Genomic DNA, 18,329 nt, shown 5'->3' with positions numbered 1-18,329 from the left:
GCACTTTAGAAATGCCAGTTTGATATGCATGCCCTTTGATCCATCAATACCACTTCTAGGTCTGTATCCCAAAGAGATCACACAAATGGGAAAAGGATCCACAGGTACAAAAATATTTGTAGCAGCTCTTTTTGTAGTTAAAAGAATTGGAAATTGAGGAGATGCCCATCAGTTGGGGAATGGGTGAACAAGTTGTGGTATATGAATGTAATGAAATACTATTGTGCTATAAGGAAATGAGCAGGCAGATTTCAGAAAAACCTTGAAAGACTTAAATGAACTGATTCTGAGTGAAGTGAGCAGAATCAGGAGAACATTGTACATAGTAACAGCCCCAGTGTTCAATGACTAGCATTGATACACTTAACTCTTCTTAGCAATGCAAAGATCCAAGACAACTCCAAGAGATTTATGATCAAAATCTTATGGAAGTGAATGCTAAGAGGTAAAAATAAACAATTTATTTTAAAAAAGAAAGAAATGCCAATTTGAAATCTGTATGGAGGATATATGACATAAGGGAGACCCCAGGAGGAGGAAGACCAATTAAGGGGTGAATGTAATAAACCAATAAGAGATGCCAAGGTCCTGAACTGGATGGTAGTTGTGTGAGTGAAGATCTGTTGTGAGGAATGCTGTGGAAGCAGAATTGACAAGATTTGGATTATGAGAAGAGATGAAGAGGGATTAATTAGACTCTGGACCCCAGGCTCTCTAGACCTTGCTCTTGTCCAGTCTTGTCTATCTCAAACCCAGGATATTTGTCTGATTACATTTTTATTATTCTTCTGCCTCCTTCTGTGTTCTCAGTGGAGACTCCCTCCCTTGAAACAGAGAGGGCCCTGAATTGGAGATGGGAGGTACAAAATGAGGCTTTATCAAGGAGAAGAAATCACTGTTGGGGTGCTGCAGAGAGTTCTCTTGGCCAGACTATAGCATTCCCTGCTATCCTTCTATCAACCATGTCTACCTAGAGTCCTTCTTTCTTATCTTCAATAACAAGGTAGGCAAGCCCTGATTCCTAGAACTAAAGCTATAATAAGCAAAGATCTAAGAATGAGGCCAACAGGAAATAAAGTGCCTCGGGGGTGAAGAATAGGGCCAGTGTGGGTGAGGTTTGGATAGGGAAAGTGTTAGGAAAGAGAGCTGACCTATCAGTTGCTCCATCATTCTTTTCCTGGAGGCAGTGCCTTTTTTTTTTTTTTTTACAAAGTTATTTGAGCTCTTCTCCACCTCCCCCATGGTTCAGGATCAGGATAAAAGCAGGTGGCTTCCAGCAGTTCCATGTTCCAGACCCCTGAAGCAGCCAGGATGATGTCTCTGCTCTCTTTGCTCCTGCTTGGCATTGCGCTCCCAGCCACCCAGGCCATAGATTACAGGAAATGTCAAGCGTCGCAGATATTGAAAGAACATGGCATGGACAAAGTTATCCCTCTGCCTGAATGTGAGTTCTCTTTACCCTTGTCTGTCTTCAACCCTTTTTAGTGTTGTCCCCTCTTCTCCCTTTTCTGCTCCCCTTCTTTCTTCTCTTCTTGTTATTAATTACCTCCCCTTTTCCCTCTTTTCGTTGTCCTCCTCTTTTTCCCTGAATTTTAGAAGTGCAGTTGTAAAAGGCCCTCAGAAGTCATCTAATCTAACCCTTCAAATCTGCCAAATCATGAGTCTTTTACAAATGATCATAAATGTCTCTATTATTTAATTCCATCTTCTCCTTTTCTTCTCTCTCTGTCACTCTTTTTGAATCATAGTTGAAATTACAGTTTAAATAATTTCAACTATAATTTTATAGTTATCCCAGCTTGAAATGTTGGAATGGGATGTCAAAAGCTATATAATCTAGCTATTTAAATTGTTACTCCTGTTTACAAATAGCAGACCTGGCAAATTGTCACCGATGTTCCTATTAGTTAATTTCCTTCTCTTCTCCTCCTTGTCTTCTCCTGTTTGCCTTCTACTTGTTCCTTCTTTCTCTTTCTCTTTTCTCTTTCTTCCTTTTCCTCCTACTATTCTCACTTACAAGAGGTTTCCTATTTACCTCTCCTTTTCCTTTCCCTTCTACTTTCTTTCCCCTGTCCTCTTCTTCTCATGTCATTAACTTGAAGTTGGAAGGAATATCAGAGGTCATTTATTTCAAACCCTACCTAGATTTTTTTTGATCCATCATCATTCCTCTCCCTCTCCTCATCTCTTCTCTCATTCTCTTCTTCCTTTTTCTCAGTCCATTCTCTCCTCTCTGTATACCTCTCTTCTGATCTCCACTGTTTTTTTTTTACTTCCCTACCCCCCTCACCTTACCCCACTCCCCCATAGCCTTAACTAGACTGGAGACCTCTGAGTTCCAACTCTGTCCATCCTAGAGGTCTGTTTCATCTCTCTCATTTTATTTCCCTTAGTGGTCTGTACCATGTTCCATATCAGTGGCCTTAGCACCCAAGCTGAGGTCAATAACCACAGCAACAAAGAATACGGAATATTCCAGATCAGCAATAATGGCTGGTGTGCTGAAAAGCAGGAAGATGTAGCAAACAGTGTCTGTGGCATTCTTTGCTCTAGTGAGTAATATCATGCCGTCTTTCTGCTCTTTCAATTCCTGGTCTCTAATAACTTTCCTTTGAGCTATTTTGGAGGTATTCTCTTTTGCATGATTGCCTTTACTGCTGGTGGGATCTTAGCCTCAACTGTGGGCCTTGAGTAGACAATCTTTACATTGGCACTGTCCCCATTTTTCCTAGCTAAGGTCTCAAGGTTCAGGGTCAGGCAGAAAGAGCTGGTTGGAAACTTGGGAATTGGCCTATTTCATTTCTTGGGTGACTTTGGCTCCTGAGGCTGTGCTCTCTCCCTAGAAAGATCCCTGAGTATTCTCTTTTCCCAGAGAGCACTGGATACACTGGCCATATGGGGAGAGGACATCAAATACAAAGTCTCAAGGCAGCACCAGTGCTAGGCTGGGGGTGGTTTCAACTGGGGAGGGTTTCAGTTCCATTTCCAGTAATGAAGGAACTTCAGGAGGGCTCATCTTTCTGAGCAACACTTTTTAGTTCCCATATTCTTTCCTAATTCCAGAGTTCCTTGATGATGACATTACTGATGACATTGAGTGTGCCAAGAAGATCTTGCAGCTACCTGAAGGCCTTGGCTACTGGTAAAACACACCTCCATTCCTTACCTGTCCTAAATATTCCTCTTACTCTGGCCTCAGATCTCCTAGCCTTGGGATCCAAAAGGGATATAACATAATAGTCTCACATCTCTAGTTCTTATCTTGTCATCCTAGCTTTTACCCACCATATCCTCTGGCATGGAGTCCTCACCAGAAAGCTGAGAAGCAGCTTTCCCTTTACATGGCTCCTTCCATTTCTATACCTATTTTCCCCACCCTTATTTTTCTTGCTCATTCTCAGACCTTGATCCAACTGTCCTCTATAATTCTGGGATATCCTTAGGCAGTGATTCAAAGGCTTGTCAGTGATGCTATGACCATGATTAGATGCTGTCCCTTATAATCAGTCTGGGAAGACATTAGATCCATCCCACTTCCTCTTCCCACCCAAGTACTGGGTCAAGATAGAACCATCCCTACCAAGTTTCCTCTTCCCTCATTCTTGGCCTGGACCAGGGCTATTGAACAGGTTGGCTTCTTTCTTTCCTTTCTTAGGAAGGCCCATGAAACATTCTGCCTTGAGGACCTGGACCAGTGGCGCTGCTAGCCTAATGATGTTTTCAATGCCCCTTCCTTATTTCTTCCTCTGGAACCTTCCCCTTGGATTAAGTGACTCCAAGTTGTTTGCTCTGAGACCCTTATGCGCTGCTTCCCGGCAAGAAATGACACTATGGGTACCAGTATGGATGAAACAGACCTCCAGGATGGACAGAGTTGGGACTCAGAGGTCCCCAGTAGTATTCTAGAATGAGGACTTGCTACTTCAGTGAACTCTCACCTTGCTCAGTGTTCTTCTGAGGCCACTTTCTCCATGGCAATGAGGAATACCTTACTATCTGTTTCGAATAAAACGTTTATCTCTGAGAAACTGTATATGTTAATGGAGGAACGGATCTTAGGCAGAGGGTGAGGAACAGGGTGGGAGGGTGGGCACATCTCTTATCACCAGTTATTTTCTATCTCTGTTAAGTAAAGAGGAGTAGAAAGGACTACAACTGTAATAAGAAAGATGGAAATTTTAGAACTTCCTGCAGGGCTTCAAGATGTGTGAGTGAACTATTCCATAGCAGATTAAATAACAGGCTTTATGATAACACACCGGTCAGCATAAGAGGGCACTCTAAACTATCTGCCATGCTCTCTGTCTTTCTCTGACTCTTAGAGCAGCAGGTATGTCTTGCATTCACCCCTTTCTGGCCATGTTCTTTCATTAGTCTTTCAAATATACTTGCATCATCTAAAAAAGCTTAAGGGTTCAGACCCTCGTCCCATTGCTTCTTCCTATTGCTCCATTTCCTGCTGAATTTCACTTGAGGTTATTTACATGATATACTTTATAGAAGTTTACTCAGAAATGGTAGTCATGAATCAAAGCCAGTCATTATGAGTACCTTCAGTGTGCACATTGTCAGTACTCAGTCCCTCAATTTCTCTGTATTGGCCCCCAAGGGGCAGACCAATTCAGTTTCTTACAGTTTTCAACTAGAAGTCAGTAGGGCTATCTCTCAGGGCTTTTCACTCACAGATACCTGTAGTGGACTAGGCTCTGTGGATATGGTATAGGAACTCAGGACACTTGAAGATTACTAATAATGGAAGGCTCATTACTTCACAAAGAAGGCCAACATGCTTTTGCTCTAGACTTGTGACTTCATTGGTATAGACAGGGAGGAAAGTCCACTTACTAATTCAGATCAACAAATGTGCTGCATCTTATCATTTCAGAGAGCTGCCTGGAGGAGGGGGGGCACTGGGAGGACAGTGGTCCAACTCCAGAACTGTTCTTGTATACTCTATGCCATGGTGCCCCATCCACATTCATTCAGACGTACTGTAACTTGACTCCAGCATAATGATGCCATTTTGGTCCTCTTTGAGAATGAAGAACAACAACCTACCAACCAACTCATGGGGAGAAGAGACAAAAATACCTCCAGGGTTGATTTAGTGATCTAGACTCCAGGAACTAATTATTGTCCCAGCAGGTTTCAAGGACAAAAGTAAACCCAAGAGGCATTCCTTTAGTGAGAAATGAGCTTGAAGAGTCTGTCCCCTTCTGAGGATATCTGTGACTATATTCTGTGGAGTCTCCTGAGGACACAAGGCATCTGATGGATCGCTGACTGTCATGTGACACAAAAGTCCTGGTTGGAGTAGGGGAACCTAGGATTGGTTGGAAAGGGGTTTTTGCTATTCCTAAGTGTGCAAGTCCTTGTCCAAAGGTTTCATATCCTTAGTGAAAGTGAGGCTGACCACCTACTCCCATCTCCTTTCTACTTTTCCCCCTCCTCTTCCCCACCTCCTTCTACCTCAGGAGTCTTGGGTTCTGGGCCTGGTTCTTCCTTTGTTCTATTTCTCCCCATATGTCTCTCTTGCCCATCTGCCTGTTCTCTGGCATTTCTGGGCCTCTTGAGCTAAGGATAGGAAAATGTTCTATGGCTCATGGGGCTGCCTTTTCTTACCATCTCCTCCCTTATAATTCATATAAACACACTGTGGTAAATATTCCAAATCCAAAATGATCTCTGGACCTGGTACCACTCATCACTTTGATCTTATAAGATGTCCATTTCTCACCTATCCTCATCCCTGGGGTCCTGGGATGCATTAGTCCCTCAGCCTACAAGATCCCAGAGTTCCTTCTCTCTCTCCAGGGATCAATGATAGAGCAAACAAAGAAGGGGGCAGGAGAGTCTCCCAAGGTCAAGAAAAGGTATATATTCTGGAGTGAGGCCAAGGAGGGGGTGGTGTGGGAATGAACTGGTCTGTGGGGAGGGGCTTCTCTAAGACACTTTGTGTGCTGCTTCCCATGAAGTAGAAATACTCTCCCTATCTCACTCATAAAGCCTAGGCAGGCCCCCACCTTCTGGTTGAGAAGACGAGGAAGAATCTAATTCCCACCTTCTTCAACTTCCATATGTCCAGAAAAAATACATTGTTGTATCTATCCTACCTGAGAAGTGGAGGGGGGGGGGGGGAGGAGGGAAGGAAGTTCTATTTCTATACCACTAAGAGATAAAGGGGAACTGGAGGACAACTTGGAAGGGTGCTTGTTATATTGAGTACCCACCAAAGAGCCAAAACTACTTTCTCCCTACAATTAGATACAGTGTAGTGTGGTGGAACAGAGCCTGAGACAACTACTGAATCTGGTATCATGAGGCAGTCTATGGTGCATGACAAATGAGTAGTACAGACTGCAAGTATATTTGTACCAATGTAGTTCAAATGTGGAGAAGGGAGGAAAAGAATGCTGTAGTCAGAGAAGACTATATGGAAGAAATAAGTCTTATTCTGGACTTTATTTGAAGAAAGAATCAACAAAACTTAGCAACTGACTGGATATAGAGGACCATGAAGAGAGGGCAGTCAGACTACAGCAAAATCTCAAGTTTCAGTGCCCTGGCCAAATACTTGGACTTCAGGGAAAGTAGGAGACTGTGAAGAATGTCTAGGAAAGGAACTGCAGGAGAATGGGGGCTCTTTCCTGTTCTCCCAGGGCTCCTTTTTTTTTTTCAGAATAGGTATCTACTTTGTCTAAGAGTGTGAATTCTCTTTCAGTAATCTATAGGATCATGAGCACAAAATACTAAGTAGATAAGAGTGTATTAGCATGGTATAAGAATTTTCCATAGAATTTTAGGAAAGATATATAACCAGTCTCTCTGGGCTTTAGTTGCCTGATCTATAAAATGGTGATGGGAGGGAGGATTTAAATGATCTCTAAGGTCCATTTCTTTCAGCTTTAAGATTCTAGGACTCTATTCTATTTCACATATACTTTCTGACTCTCACTCACACATACACATAATACAGTAACAAGTGTAGGAGTGATTTAAGGTTGGTCATCTTCTCAAAAGATTCACTTCCAGGTGGAGTAGAAAGACACACATATGCTAGCTCTGAACCCACAGCCCATAAAATACCTGTGAAGAAGAACTCCCAACAATTCAGGAGCAGCAGAAGCCACAGAACAATGGAGCAGAGGAGATTTCTGTTCCAGAGAGACCTGAAGAACTGACACAAAAGGTCTGTCGCACACCAGACCCAGAGCAGAGCCCAGCCCTGCCTTGGTTGTGCAGCACCAAGAGGAGCAGATCCGAGCAGGCTTCAGGGATGGGATCTCCAGCAGCCACGTGGGTCCCTCCACCCACAGGTGCGAAAGGTAATTGAGAGGGTCTTTTCGGCTTGCTGAGAGGGGAGTGGGGTGCCTCCATAGCTCAGGCACCCTTGGAAGGCAGCAGCAGAGGTGGCAGCAGACAGGGACTCCCAAAGCAGGCAGGAGCTTGGATCCATTGTTGAAGGTCTCCACATAAACCCCCTGAAGGAACTGAGCCCTGTGAGAAGGCCCTGCCCCCACCTGAGCACCTGAACTTAATCTCACACTGAACAGGAGCCCTGCCCCCTCTGAAAGCCCTGAGGCTGGGAAGCAGCATTTGAATCTCAGACCTCAATTGCTGGCTGGGCAGATCTGGAGGCAAGGTGGGTGTGGAGAGAACACTCAGAAGTCAAATCACTGGCTGGGAAAATGCTCAGAAAAGGGGGGAAAAAATAAGACCATAGAAGGTTACTTTCTTGGTGAACAGATATCTCCTCCCTTCCTTTCTGATGAGGAAGAACAATGCTTACCATCAGGCAAAGACATAGAAATCAAGGCTTCTGTATCCCAAACATCCAAAAGAAATATTCAGTGGGCTCAGGCCTTGGAAAAGCTCAAAAAGGATTCTGAAAATCAAGTTAGAAAGGTGGAGGAAAAACTGGGAAGAGAAATGAGAGAGATGCAAGAAAAGCATGAAAAGCAGGTCAACACCTTGCTAAAGGAGACCCAAAAAAATGCTGAAGAAAATAACACCTTGAAAAATAGCCTAACTCAATTGGCAAAAGAGATTCAAAAAGCCAATGAGGAGAAGAATGCTTTAAAAAGCAGAATTAGCCAAATGGAAAAGGAGGTTCAAAAGCTCACTGAAGAAAATAGTTCTTTCAAAATTAGAATGGAACAGATGGAGGCTAGAAACCAAGAAATCACAAAACAAAACCAAAAGGATGAAAAAATGGAAGATAATGTGAAATATCTCATTGGAAAAACAACAGACCTGGAAAATAGATCCAGGCGAGACAATTTAAAAATTATGGGACTACCTGAAAGCCAGGATCAAAAAAAGAGCCTAGACATCATCTTTCATGAAATTATCAAGAAAAACTGCCCTGATATTCTAGAACCAGAGGGCAAAATAAGTATTCAAGGAATCCACAGATCACCACCTGAAAGACATCCAAAAAGAGAAACTCCTAGGAACATTGTGGCCAAATTCCAGAGTTCCCTGGTGAAGGAGAAATTATTGCAAGTAGCTAGAAAGAACCAATTCAAGTATTGTGGAAATACAATGAGGTTAACACAAGATCTAGCAGCTTCTACATTAAGGGATCTAAGGGCTTGGAATATGATATTCCAGAAGTCAAAGGAACTAGGACTAAAACCAAGAATCACCTACCCAGCAAAACTGAGTATAATACTTCAGGGGAAAAAATGGTCTTTCAACGAAATTGAGGACTTTCAAGCATTCTTGATGAGAAGACCAGAACTGAAAAGAAAATTTGACTTTCAAACACAAGAATGAAGAGAAGCATGAAAAGGTAAACAGCAAAGAGAAGTCATAAGGGACTTACTAAAGTTGAACTGTTTACATTCCTACATGGAAAGACAATATTTGTAACTCTTCAAACTTTTCAGTATCTGGGTAGTGGGTGGGATTACACACACACACACACACACACACACACACACACACACACGCACACACGCACACAGAGACAGAGAGCACAGAGTCAATTGAACAGGATGGGATCATATCTTTAAAAAATGAAGTTAAGGGGTGAGAGAGAAATATATTGGGAGGAGAAAGGGAGAAATGGAATGGGGCAAATTATCTCTCATAAAAGAGGCAAGCAAAAGACTTTTCAGTGGAGGGAAAAAGAGGGGAGGTGAGAGAAACACATGAAATTTACTCTAATCACATTCCACTAAAGGAAGGAATAAAATGCACACTCATTTTGGTATGAAAACCTATCTTACAATACAGGAAAGTGGGGGAGAAGGGGATAAGCAGGGTGGGGGGCATGATGGTTGGGAGGACCATGGGAGGAGGGAGCAATTTGAAGTCAACACTCTTGGGGAGGGACAGGATCAAAAGAGAGAATAGAAGCAATGGGGGCAGGATAGGATGGAGGGAAATATAGTTAGTCTTACACAACATGACTATTATGGAAGTCATTTGCAAAACTACACAGATATGGCCTATATTGAATTGCTTGCCTTCCAAAGGGAATGGGTGGGGGGAGAGGGATGAAGAGAAGTTGGAACTCAAAGTTTTAGGAACAACTGTTGAGTTCTGTTCTTGCTACTAGGAAATAAGAAATACAAGTAAAGGGGTATAGAAAGTTATCTGGCCCTACAGGACAAAAGAGAAGATGGAGACAAGAGAAGGGAGGGATGATAGAAGAGAGGGCAGATTGGTGATAGGGGCAATTAGAATGCTTGGTGTTTTGGGATGGGGAGAGGGGAGAAATGCGGAGAAAATTTGGAACCCAAAATTTTGTGGAAATGAATGTTAAAAGTTAAATAAATAAATTTTAAAAATAAAAAATAAATAAATAAATAAAAGATTCACTTCCTCCCATGGTGGGCTTCCTGCCTGCCTCAGTCATGTGGTACTTTACTCTGAAACTTACTTTCCACGGTCAGTATCTTGTCCCTTCTGCTGTTTTCCTTCCTATGTAGCATGATTGCACTAGGTGTGGGCTACCCTCTCCAGCACTGTTCCCTAAAGGAATTTGCCCCAGGCACAGGAATTGTAGTTATAACTCTGCTCTCAAACACAAATCAATCTCTGTGTGTGTCTCTGTCTCTGTCTCTCTCTTTCCATCTCTCTCCTCCTTTCTCCCACTCACTCTCATTCCTTTTCCATCTCTCTCGCAGACATAAGTTAGTAAGTATGTCCTGACTTCCACTCTGATATCCACTCTATCCCTTATCAAACTTGATGAAGCAACTTCCTGTTGTTTGTGGGTTGTCAGGTTTAGACCAGGGCCACGTCCCAAGGGAGGGAAACATTTTTAACCCCATAGTCTGATTGCTCCTTTCTCTGAGATAGTTCTCTGGATAAGGAGCTGGAGCTTGGAAAATGATCACTAACTGGAAGGGTGTGATGGATTTAGGGGAGGACTGGGGAGAATCTCTAGATTCCACACAGAAACCCCTCCCTGGTATGCAAAATTATGGATAGGTGAGGCTGGAGTGGAGATTTGTAGATAGATAGATGAATGGATAGATAGATAAGACAGAAAGAAAAAGAAAGAGAGAAAGAAAAAGAAATATTTAGGATGGAGAGAGCCAGATAGAAATTCAGGATGGTGGCACAGGTGAGACTGGAGCAGGCTTCAGAGCACTGAATCACTGGCAGCTGCTGTGGTTTCCAGACATCTCAACCCACAAATACCAAAGACAACTTCAAAGGTCAGAGAGAAAGCTCTCTCACCTGAGTGAGAAGATAGCATGATCTGGCCCCAGCTCCAGCCTTGGAGTAGTGGTAGCCACTGTCACAGAAGCTGCTGCTTCTGCAGCTAATAGCCTATAGATGGTGGGGGAATCAAGCAGCTGATCTGGGTCACAGTCCTGGGATGAGGAGGAGTGCTGGCATGGCAGAGCTGGTGGTGGCTATGGGGAGGGAATCCTAGTTGCAGTTCCAAGGAAAAAAGAGTGCTTGTGGTTGCTCGCAGACCAGAGCACAGGCCATAAGAGGAGTAAATACTTCTCCCTTGATTATACCACTCTGGAAGAACTGAGACTTATGGGTCCCTAGAGATATCTCTGAAAACTATTGCGTAAAAAATCTGAAACTTGGGGTAGTACACCGTCCACTTAACAAAGAGCTCAAAACTCAAGTAATTGGCTAGGAAAATGTCAAAAAGGGGGAAAAATAAAACTATACAATGTAACTTTCTTGGTGAAAAGGTATTTTCTTCCATCCTTTTGGATAAGGAAGATCAAAGCATACAACTGGAAGAAGACAGCAAAGTCAAGGGTCCTTCATCCAAAGCTTCCAAACAATATATGAAATGCCCTCAGCCCATGGAAGTGCTCAAAAAGGATTTTGAAAATCAAGTAAGAGAAGTAGTGGGAAAAAAGTTGTGGAAATGAGAGTGATGCAAAGAAATCATGGAAAGCAAGTCAATAGCTTGCTAAAGGAGACCCAAATAGTGTGGAAAATGACACCTTTAAAAATAGACTAACCCAAATGGCAAAAGAGGTCCAAAAAGCCAATAAGGAGATTTTGCTTAAAAAGCAAAATTCTCCAAAAGCAAAAGGAGGTCCAAAAGCTCACTGAAGAAAATAATACCTTAAAAATTAGAATGGAGCAATTGGAAGCTAATGACTTTGTGAGAAATCAAGAAATTATAAAACAAAACCAAAAGAATGAAAACATAGAAGATCATGCAAAGTAGCTAACTGGGAAAACAACTAACTTGGAAAACAGATTTAGGAGAGATAATTTTAAAATTTTTGGTCTATCTGAAAACCATGATCAAAAAATGGCCTAGACATTATCTTCCAAGAAATTGTCAAGGAAAACTGCCCTGATATTCTTGAACCAGAGGGTAAAATAGAAATGGAAAGTCTCCACCAATCACATCCTAAAAGAGACCCCAAAAGGAAAACTCTTAGGAATATTGTAGCCAAATTCCAGAGTTCTCAGGTCAAGGAGAAAATATTTACAAGCAGACAAAAAGAAACAATTCAAGTATTGTGGAAATACAATCATAAGCTACTCATTAAAGTTGAACTATTTACATTCCTACATGGAAAGATGACATTTGTAACTAATGAGACCTTTCTCAGTATTAGGGTAGTTAGAGAGAATATGTATATATATATATATATATATATATATATATATATATATATATATATATATATATATATATATACACACACACACATACACGCATATATATGTGTATGTATGGATGTGTATATCATATATGTGTATATATACATATGTGTGTATATACACATATACATTTGCATATATGCACATACACACACATATATATACACACACACAGAGCACAGGGTGAACTGAATATGAGGGGAGAATACTTAAAAGATAAAATTAACTGGAGAGAGGAATGTACTGAGAAAGAGAGAAAAGGAGAGGTAGAATGTAGCAAATCATCTCACATAAAAGAGGCAAGAAAGAGATTTTACAATGGAGGAGAAGAGAGAGGAGGTGAAAGGGTGTAAGTGAGCCTTACTCTCATCGTATTTGGTTTAAGGAAAGAATAACACACACAGTTGGGAATGCAGGAAGGCAGGGGGGAAGGGGATAGGAGAAGAAGGATGATAGAAGGGATAGCAGATTGATGGAAGGGGTAATCAAAAGCAAACACTATCGTGGGAGGACAGGTCAAGGGAGACAATGGAATAAATGTAGGGCAGGACAGGATAGAGAGAAATGTGATTAGTCTTCTGTAACATGACTTTTATGGAAGTGTTTTCATTGTCACACATGTATGACCCACATCAGATTGTTTGCTTTCTCAAGAGGGTGTATGGGGAGGGAGGAATGGAGAGAATGTGGAACTCTAAACTTTAAAAATGAATGTTAAAAATTGTTTTTGCATGCAACTGGGAAATAGAACGTACAGGCAATGGGGTATAGAAATCTATCTTGCTCTACAGGAAAATAGAGGGGAGGGGGATGGTAGAAGGGGGTGATAGAAAGGAGGTCATATCGGGGAAGGGGTAGATGGTGTGCATAATGTCCTGGGGCGAGGGGTGGGAAGAGATGGGGAGAAAATTTGAAATTCAAAATCTTATGGAAGGGAATGTTTAAACTGAAAATAAATAAATTATATAAGAAAAAAAAGAAGAAAAGAAATTCAGGATGGACATACCAACACACGGATGGTTAGGCAGATTAATCAACGGATGGATGATGGGAGGGGGACAAGGGAAGGAACTCTCCCATCCCCATCTGATCAAATCCTGATTGTCTCTGAATGGAAATTCCTTCACAGCTGGGAAGTCTGCCCACTCTTGCGTTTGGACTTGTACAACGGTGATTTGAGACAAAATCTTCATATCTCTGGTCACTGCTTCTTTCTATCTGCCCAACACCACCTTGTGCTCTCTGTTCTGCACTCACCTGAAGTAATGTGACACTTCACGTTGCAACTACAGCAATACCATCAGGAGGTCCAGAGCAGAGATGTGAGCCTCCCTGAAGCATGTAATTTGTTAGGCTCACATCCCTTATGTTCCCTCCTGCTCTTTTCCTACCTACCTAGTTTCCTTCCAGGGTCTTGGAGACAAGTCAGAACTTTAACCTGACTATCCCACTTACTAGGCTTCTTTCTCACTTCTCTAATGAATGCCTTCTAGAGACGTCGGAAACCCCTCCATTTTCCTCTTTTCTCACAGCCTCCTTAGCTCTAGCCTCTGGCAGCCAGGAGTAGTTGGCTCAAGTTTCTTCCAGGCCATCCCAAGATGGTTGGTTCTAGCCTTGTTACGCACATAACCCTACATACTTCTCCCTCCCCAAGAGGGCTGCCCTAGGGGTTGTGTGCTGTTTCTGCTGGTGTTTAGGAAAGACAGGAGAAGTTGTGCCTCAAAATGTAAGAAGAAAATAATAATGGCATGAGTCTAATTAAGAACAGGAGACAAGTTGATCCTGTTTCTCACTTACTGCCTCTGTCATATAGCTTCATATTTCTGCTTTTAGTTTTTAAATCATCTCTAGGAAAGGACAGCTCCAGACCCTTGCCTCCCAGGATGCTTACCCCTCTGGGATTTGGGGAGCTTGACCTCCATCCTGAAAGCCAAACATTGAACCAACTGTTCCTCTAAGTCTCACAAAACCTTCAGAACTCCCTTTTCCTTACCTTGAACTCCATCCACCCTTTCCCTTCATTAATTTTGGAGCAGCCCCAAATTTCTCTAGAAAAAGGAGCCCATTTCTCCCTAACAATGTTCCCATTTACTCCTTCCAAACATACTTCTTCAGTGGAGAGGTGTTACATTTTGAGACACAACTTCACCTTTGATTGTAACTGAGCTTTGTCTGTACAGAGTAAATAATTGCACGCTTTCTGAAAATCAATCATACAAGGCTTCAATATTCCATTCAAAGTCTGGAATTAAGGTCCAGAAGAAACTGGCATGCACATTCCTCTATGCTGACTTTTCTCTAATGGAGTCAACTTATCTGTTGGTGATCAGTCTCTGCTGGAACAATGCCACAAAGGTCATACACAAGCTCACATGTTCCATTCCTTCTGGGTATATCAAGCCACATGTATAGATTACTTTCAATGATAAGTTCAATGATACTTCATTGATAAGAGACTTTTCTTTTTTACATATTTATTCTTCCCTCTAGAGGTGAATAAAAATGAATATCCCTCTCCCCTCCTCTTAACATCATTACAATCAAGCTTGACTTTAGAGTTGCTTTTGTAAACAACAACTTAGAAGGAACTGAGAGAAAATAAAAACTCAAAATAGAAACTGAGCATCAAATTAGTAGGATTTTTTTTGTCATTGCTTTTCTATTGGACCTTCTCTCTCAGCCTCCCTGACTAATTGAGCCCTTCCCTCCCATTAAAGGTGGAAAAATGTAGGTTGTGAAACATGAGGAGTGACTCACTGGAAACCATAGGAGATTTTGTTTATATGCTACCAGATCTAGAATAGTTGAAAAATGAAAAATCCTGTAATGTTTAATTCAAGTTGATTTAAAAACATTTGTGAAGCACATACTATGCACAAAACACAGTGCTAGGTGTGGAGATATATAAAAATGAATAAGATAAATTCTTTGTCCTCAAGGAGCTTAAAATCTAGTAGGAGAAGTAAGGCAAGTCTGAAAATACACAGGAAGTTAAGCATTTATACTTTTCAAAGTCATTAAATAGACAGCACTTATAGTTACAAAATTCTAAAATGCAATATTATAACCTTCTATGCAAAATAAGGAGTTCTAAGGAACATAAATCAGACATTATGAAATAAATTGTACCAGTCACAGTGTTATGCCTACAATATCTTACAACAGAACCAGCTCTGTCTTTTTCCTGTGCAAATCAATCCAGTTCCAAGGGTTCTCTAACACTGTATTAAGGCATAAAACTAGTGTGTCGGAATTGAGAGTTAGGAAGATCTGAGTTCAGATATGTTTCTGATACTTACTGGTTGTGTAATCATAGGTGACTTCTCATAGTCTCAGTCTCCTCCACTTGTAAAGTCCATCTACTTCACAGTATTGTGGTTTCAAATGAGATAATGCATATAAAAAACCTTCAAATTTAAAGTGTCATGTAATTCCCAAATATTACTGCCTTACCTTCATGAAGTTTCTGTTATTTTCTGAAGGCTCTCACAAGGAAAACAGAATAGGAAAACTAGTTTGTAAGATGACACATTCTATGGAAACTCAGGAATGGATTCCATTTTTCAAAATATCAGTTAAATAGTGATCTTTTTCCTATTCAGATAGACATTAGCTATATACAATTTCCATCAAGGCCTAGAATTCAGGGAATCTCAAAGCACCTTTTTCCAATAATTTTTGTTTTGGAAAAAAAAGTAATCCATTTGTCCTCTTAAGATTTTCTCCAAAAGTAGAGAACAAAAAAGAGTAATTAAATAGATTTGGCACTTCCATGAGTTTTTGGGTGGCTCTAAGAAGAGCCTTTGGTATGTAAGATTAAGTTCCCAGGGAAGGCTGATCTCTTAAGTCTGTTTAATCCTCATTCTGCTCGCCTATTATTGCTTTTTCACTCTTTTCTTCTTGCAACCCACAGGGGCCACAGATTTCCTATTTCCAAGACCCTTCTTGAGCCCTGAGACCTTTTCCCTTTTCAACTTTCCCTTCCTTTTTGACTCAGCAGTCTTGGCAACTCCAGCTGTGTTCTGAAGGGAAACTCCACATTCAAGTAACCTGTAGCTGGGCCCCTGAGCTGACAATGCTTTTGAGGTCTCTGTTGATATGGCTGTGATGGCCCATGTCATCCTTCTCCATTCCCAGCTCAGTTTTGAAGACAGCCAGAGAAGATTCCTTCCAAATCCTGGAGCCACTGGTGACCACAAAGATACAACTGGATAGTCTCAATCTGCTGAGACTGAAGACTCTGCTTGACTCATAGGTATTGATGATCTTTTTGTGAGGTATCTTCCCAAATGCCTGTTCCCAGAAGTGGACTCTCTGCACACTTTCATAGCCTTCACCTCTTTGTAGGCACTAAACCAACTAAACAGAATCAATTCTTGGCAGAGGCAGCCAGATGTCACAGGATCAATCAGTCCCCATTTCACCTGTGTACTATCTATGTGTTTCTTCAGCATATTTTTGGGGGCTTTTCACCTCATCCAGAGACCCCCAGTCCTAGGCTGGAGACAGGTATTCAACTTGATATGCAAGGGTCTCAGTTGGCATTTCCAACAGTGATTAACATCATTTGAATTTCTCCAGAAAGGCAATTTTGAGCCAAGAGAACCTGAAAGAAGGAAGCAGATCTCTGCTTATTCTGATTTTTTGCTCCCCTCTTGAATGCCTTTCTAGCTGCTTGCCATATTTTCTCCTTGACCTGGAAACTCTGGAATTTGGCCACAATGTTCCTAAGAGTTTCTCTTTTTGAATCTCTTTCGGGAGGTGATCAGTGGATTCTTTCAATTTATTTATTTTGCTCTCTAGTTCTAGAATACCAGGGGGGTTTTCCTTGATAATTTCATGAAAGATCATGTCTAGGCTCTTTTTTTGATCGTGGCTTTCAGGTAGTCCCATAATTTTTAAACTGTCTCTGCTGGATCTATTTTCCAGGTCAGTTGTTTTTCCAATGAGATATTTTACATTATCTTCCATTTTTTCATTCTTTTGGTTTTGTTTTGTAATTTCTTGGTTTCTCATAAAGTCATTAGCTTCCATCTGTTCCATTCTAATTTTTAAAGAACTATTTCCTTCAGTGAGCTTTTGAACATCTTTTTCCATTTGGCTAATTCTGCTTTTTAAACATTCTTCTCCTCATTGGCTTTTTTGGACCTCTTTTGCCAAATGAGTTAGCCTATTTTTGAAGGTGCTATTTTCTTCAGTATTTTTTTGGTTCTCCTTTAGCAAGTTGTTGACTTGCTTTTCATTATTTTCTTGCATCACTCTCATTTCTCTTCCTAATTTGTTCTCCATCTCTCTTACTTGATTTTCAAAATCCTTTTTGAACTCTTCCATGGTCTGAGACCATTGCATATTTATTTTGGAGGTTTTGGATGCAGAAGCCTTGACTTTTATGTCTTCCTCTGATGGTAAGCATTGTTCTTCCTCATCTGAAAGGATGGAAGAAAATACCTGTCCACCAAGAAAGTAACCTTCTATAGTCTTATTTTTTCCCTTTTTTGGGTATTTTCCTAGCCAGTTACTTGACTTTTGAGTCCTTGGTCAAGAGGGCAGAATACTCTGGGTACCTGTAAGTTCTCAGTTCCTCCAAGGTGGTACAATCAAGGGAGAGCAGTTTACTCCTCTCCTGGTCTGTGCTCTGGTCTGGGAGCCACCAAAGTTTTTCTGCCCAGGATCTACAAGTAGAATTCCCTTTCCAGAGCCTCCACTAGCTCTACCACGCCAGCCAGCACTCTTCCTCACCCCAGGGCCACCACTCAGGGCTGAGATCCAGATCAGAGGCTCAGTTCCCCCAGGGTCTTTAGACCAAGGACTCCAAAAATGGATGCTGCTGCTGTAGCTGCCCCAACCTGGGGCCAGAGCTGGTTGAGGACCCTGCTCCTTTCTCACCCTGGTGAAAAAGCTTTCTCACTGACTTTTGAAGCTGTCTTTGGCATTTGTGGTTTGAGAGATCTGAGAACCACAACTGCTTCTGGGGATTCCACCCCCAAAGCCTGTTCAGTCCTCTTCCTGCTGGTGCTTTGAGGTCAAGACTGGGCTGGGCTCTGTGAACTGTGCTCTGCTCCCGTGCCCCATGCAATAGACCTTTCTTGTTGGCCTTCCAGGCTACCTTGGGCTATAAGTCTCTTTCACTCTGTCATTTTGTGGCTTCTGCTGCTCTGGAATTTGTTTAGAGCCATTTTTTGCAGGTACTTTATGGGCTATGGGGTAAGAGCTACGGTAGG

At 41.6% G+C, this 18,329-nt stretch overlaps 1 protein-coding gene across 1 annotated transcript; it reads left to right on the top strand.

Moving 5' to 3' along the window:
• The first annotated feature begins 1,254 nt into the window (after positions 1-1,254).
• LALBA (lactalbumin alpha) lies at positions 1,255-4,028 on the top strand. Its single transcript, XM_072654520.1, has 4 exons — positions 1,255-1,444; positions 2,394-2,552; positions 3,064-3,142; positions 3,656-4,028. The coding sequence occupies exons 1-4, from the start codon at positions 1,285-1,287 to the stop codon at positions 3,705-3,707; spliced, it is 450 nt and encodes a 149-aa protein (XP_072510621.1). The 5' UTR covers positions 1,255-1,284; the 3' UTR covers positions 3,708-4,028.
• Positions 4,029-18,329: the final 14,301 nt, after the last annotated feature.

The sequence above is a fragment of the Notamacropus eugenii genome, chromosome 3 (assembly GCF_028372415.1).
Source record: "Notamacropus eugenii isolate mMacEug1 chromosome 3, mMacEug1.pri_v2, whole genome shotgun sequence".
In the NCBI taxonomy this organism is placed as follows: Eukaryota; Metazoa; Chordata; class Mammalia; order Diprotodontia; family Macropodidae; genus Notamacropus; species Notamacropus eugenii.
Note: the sequence above shows the minus strand (reverse complement) of the source record. Positions and strands in the feature narration are given on the sequence as shown.

Excerpts from the sequence above, each read along its gene's own strand:
- LALBA (XM_072654520.1), top strand. The coding sequence starts at position 1,285 with ATGTTCCAGACCCCTGAAGCAGCCAGGATGATGTCTCTGCTCTCTTTG. Across the intron at positions 1,445-2,393 it reads AGTTATCCCTCTGCCTGAAT|TGGTCTGTACCATGTTCCAT; the intron begins GTGAGTTCTCTT and ends TATTTCCCTTAG. Across the intron at positions 2,553-3,063 it reads CTGTGGCATTCTTTGCTCTA|AGTTCCTTGATGATGACATT; the intron begins GTGAGTAATATC and ends TCCTAATTCCAG.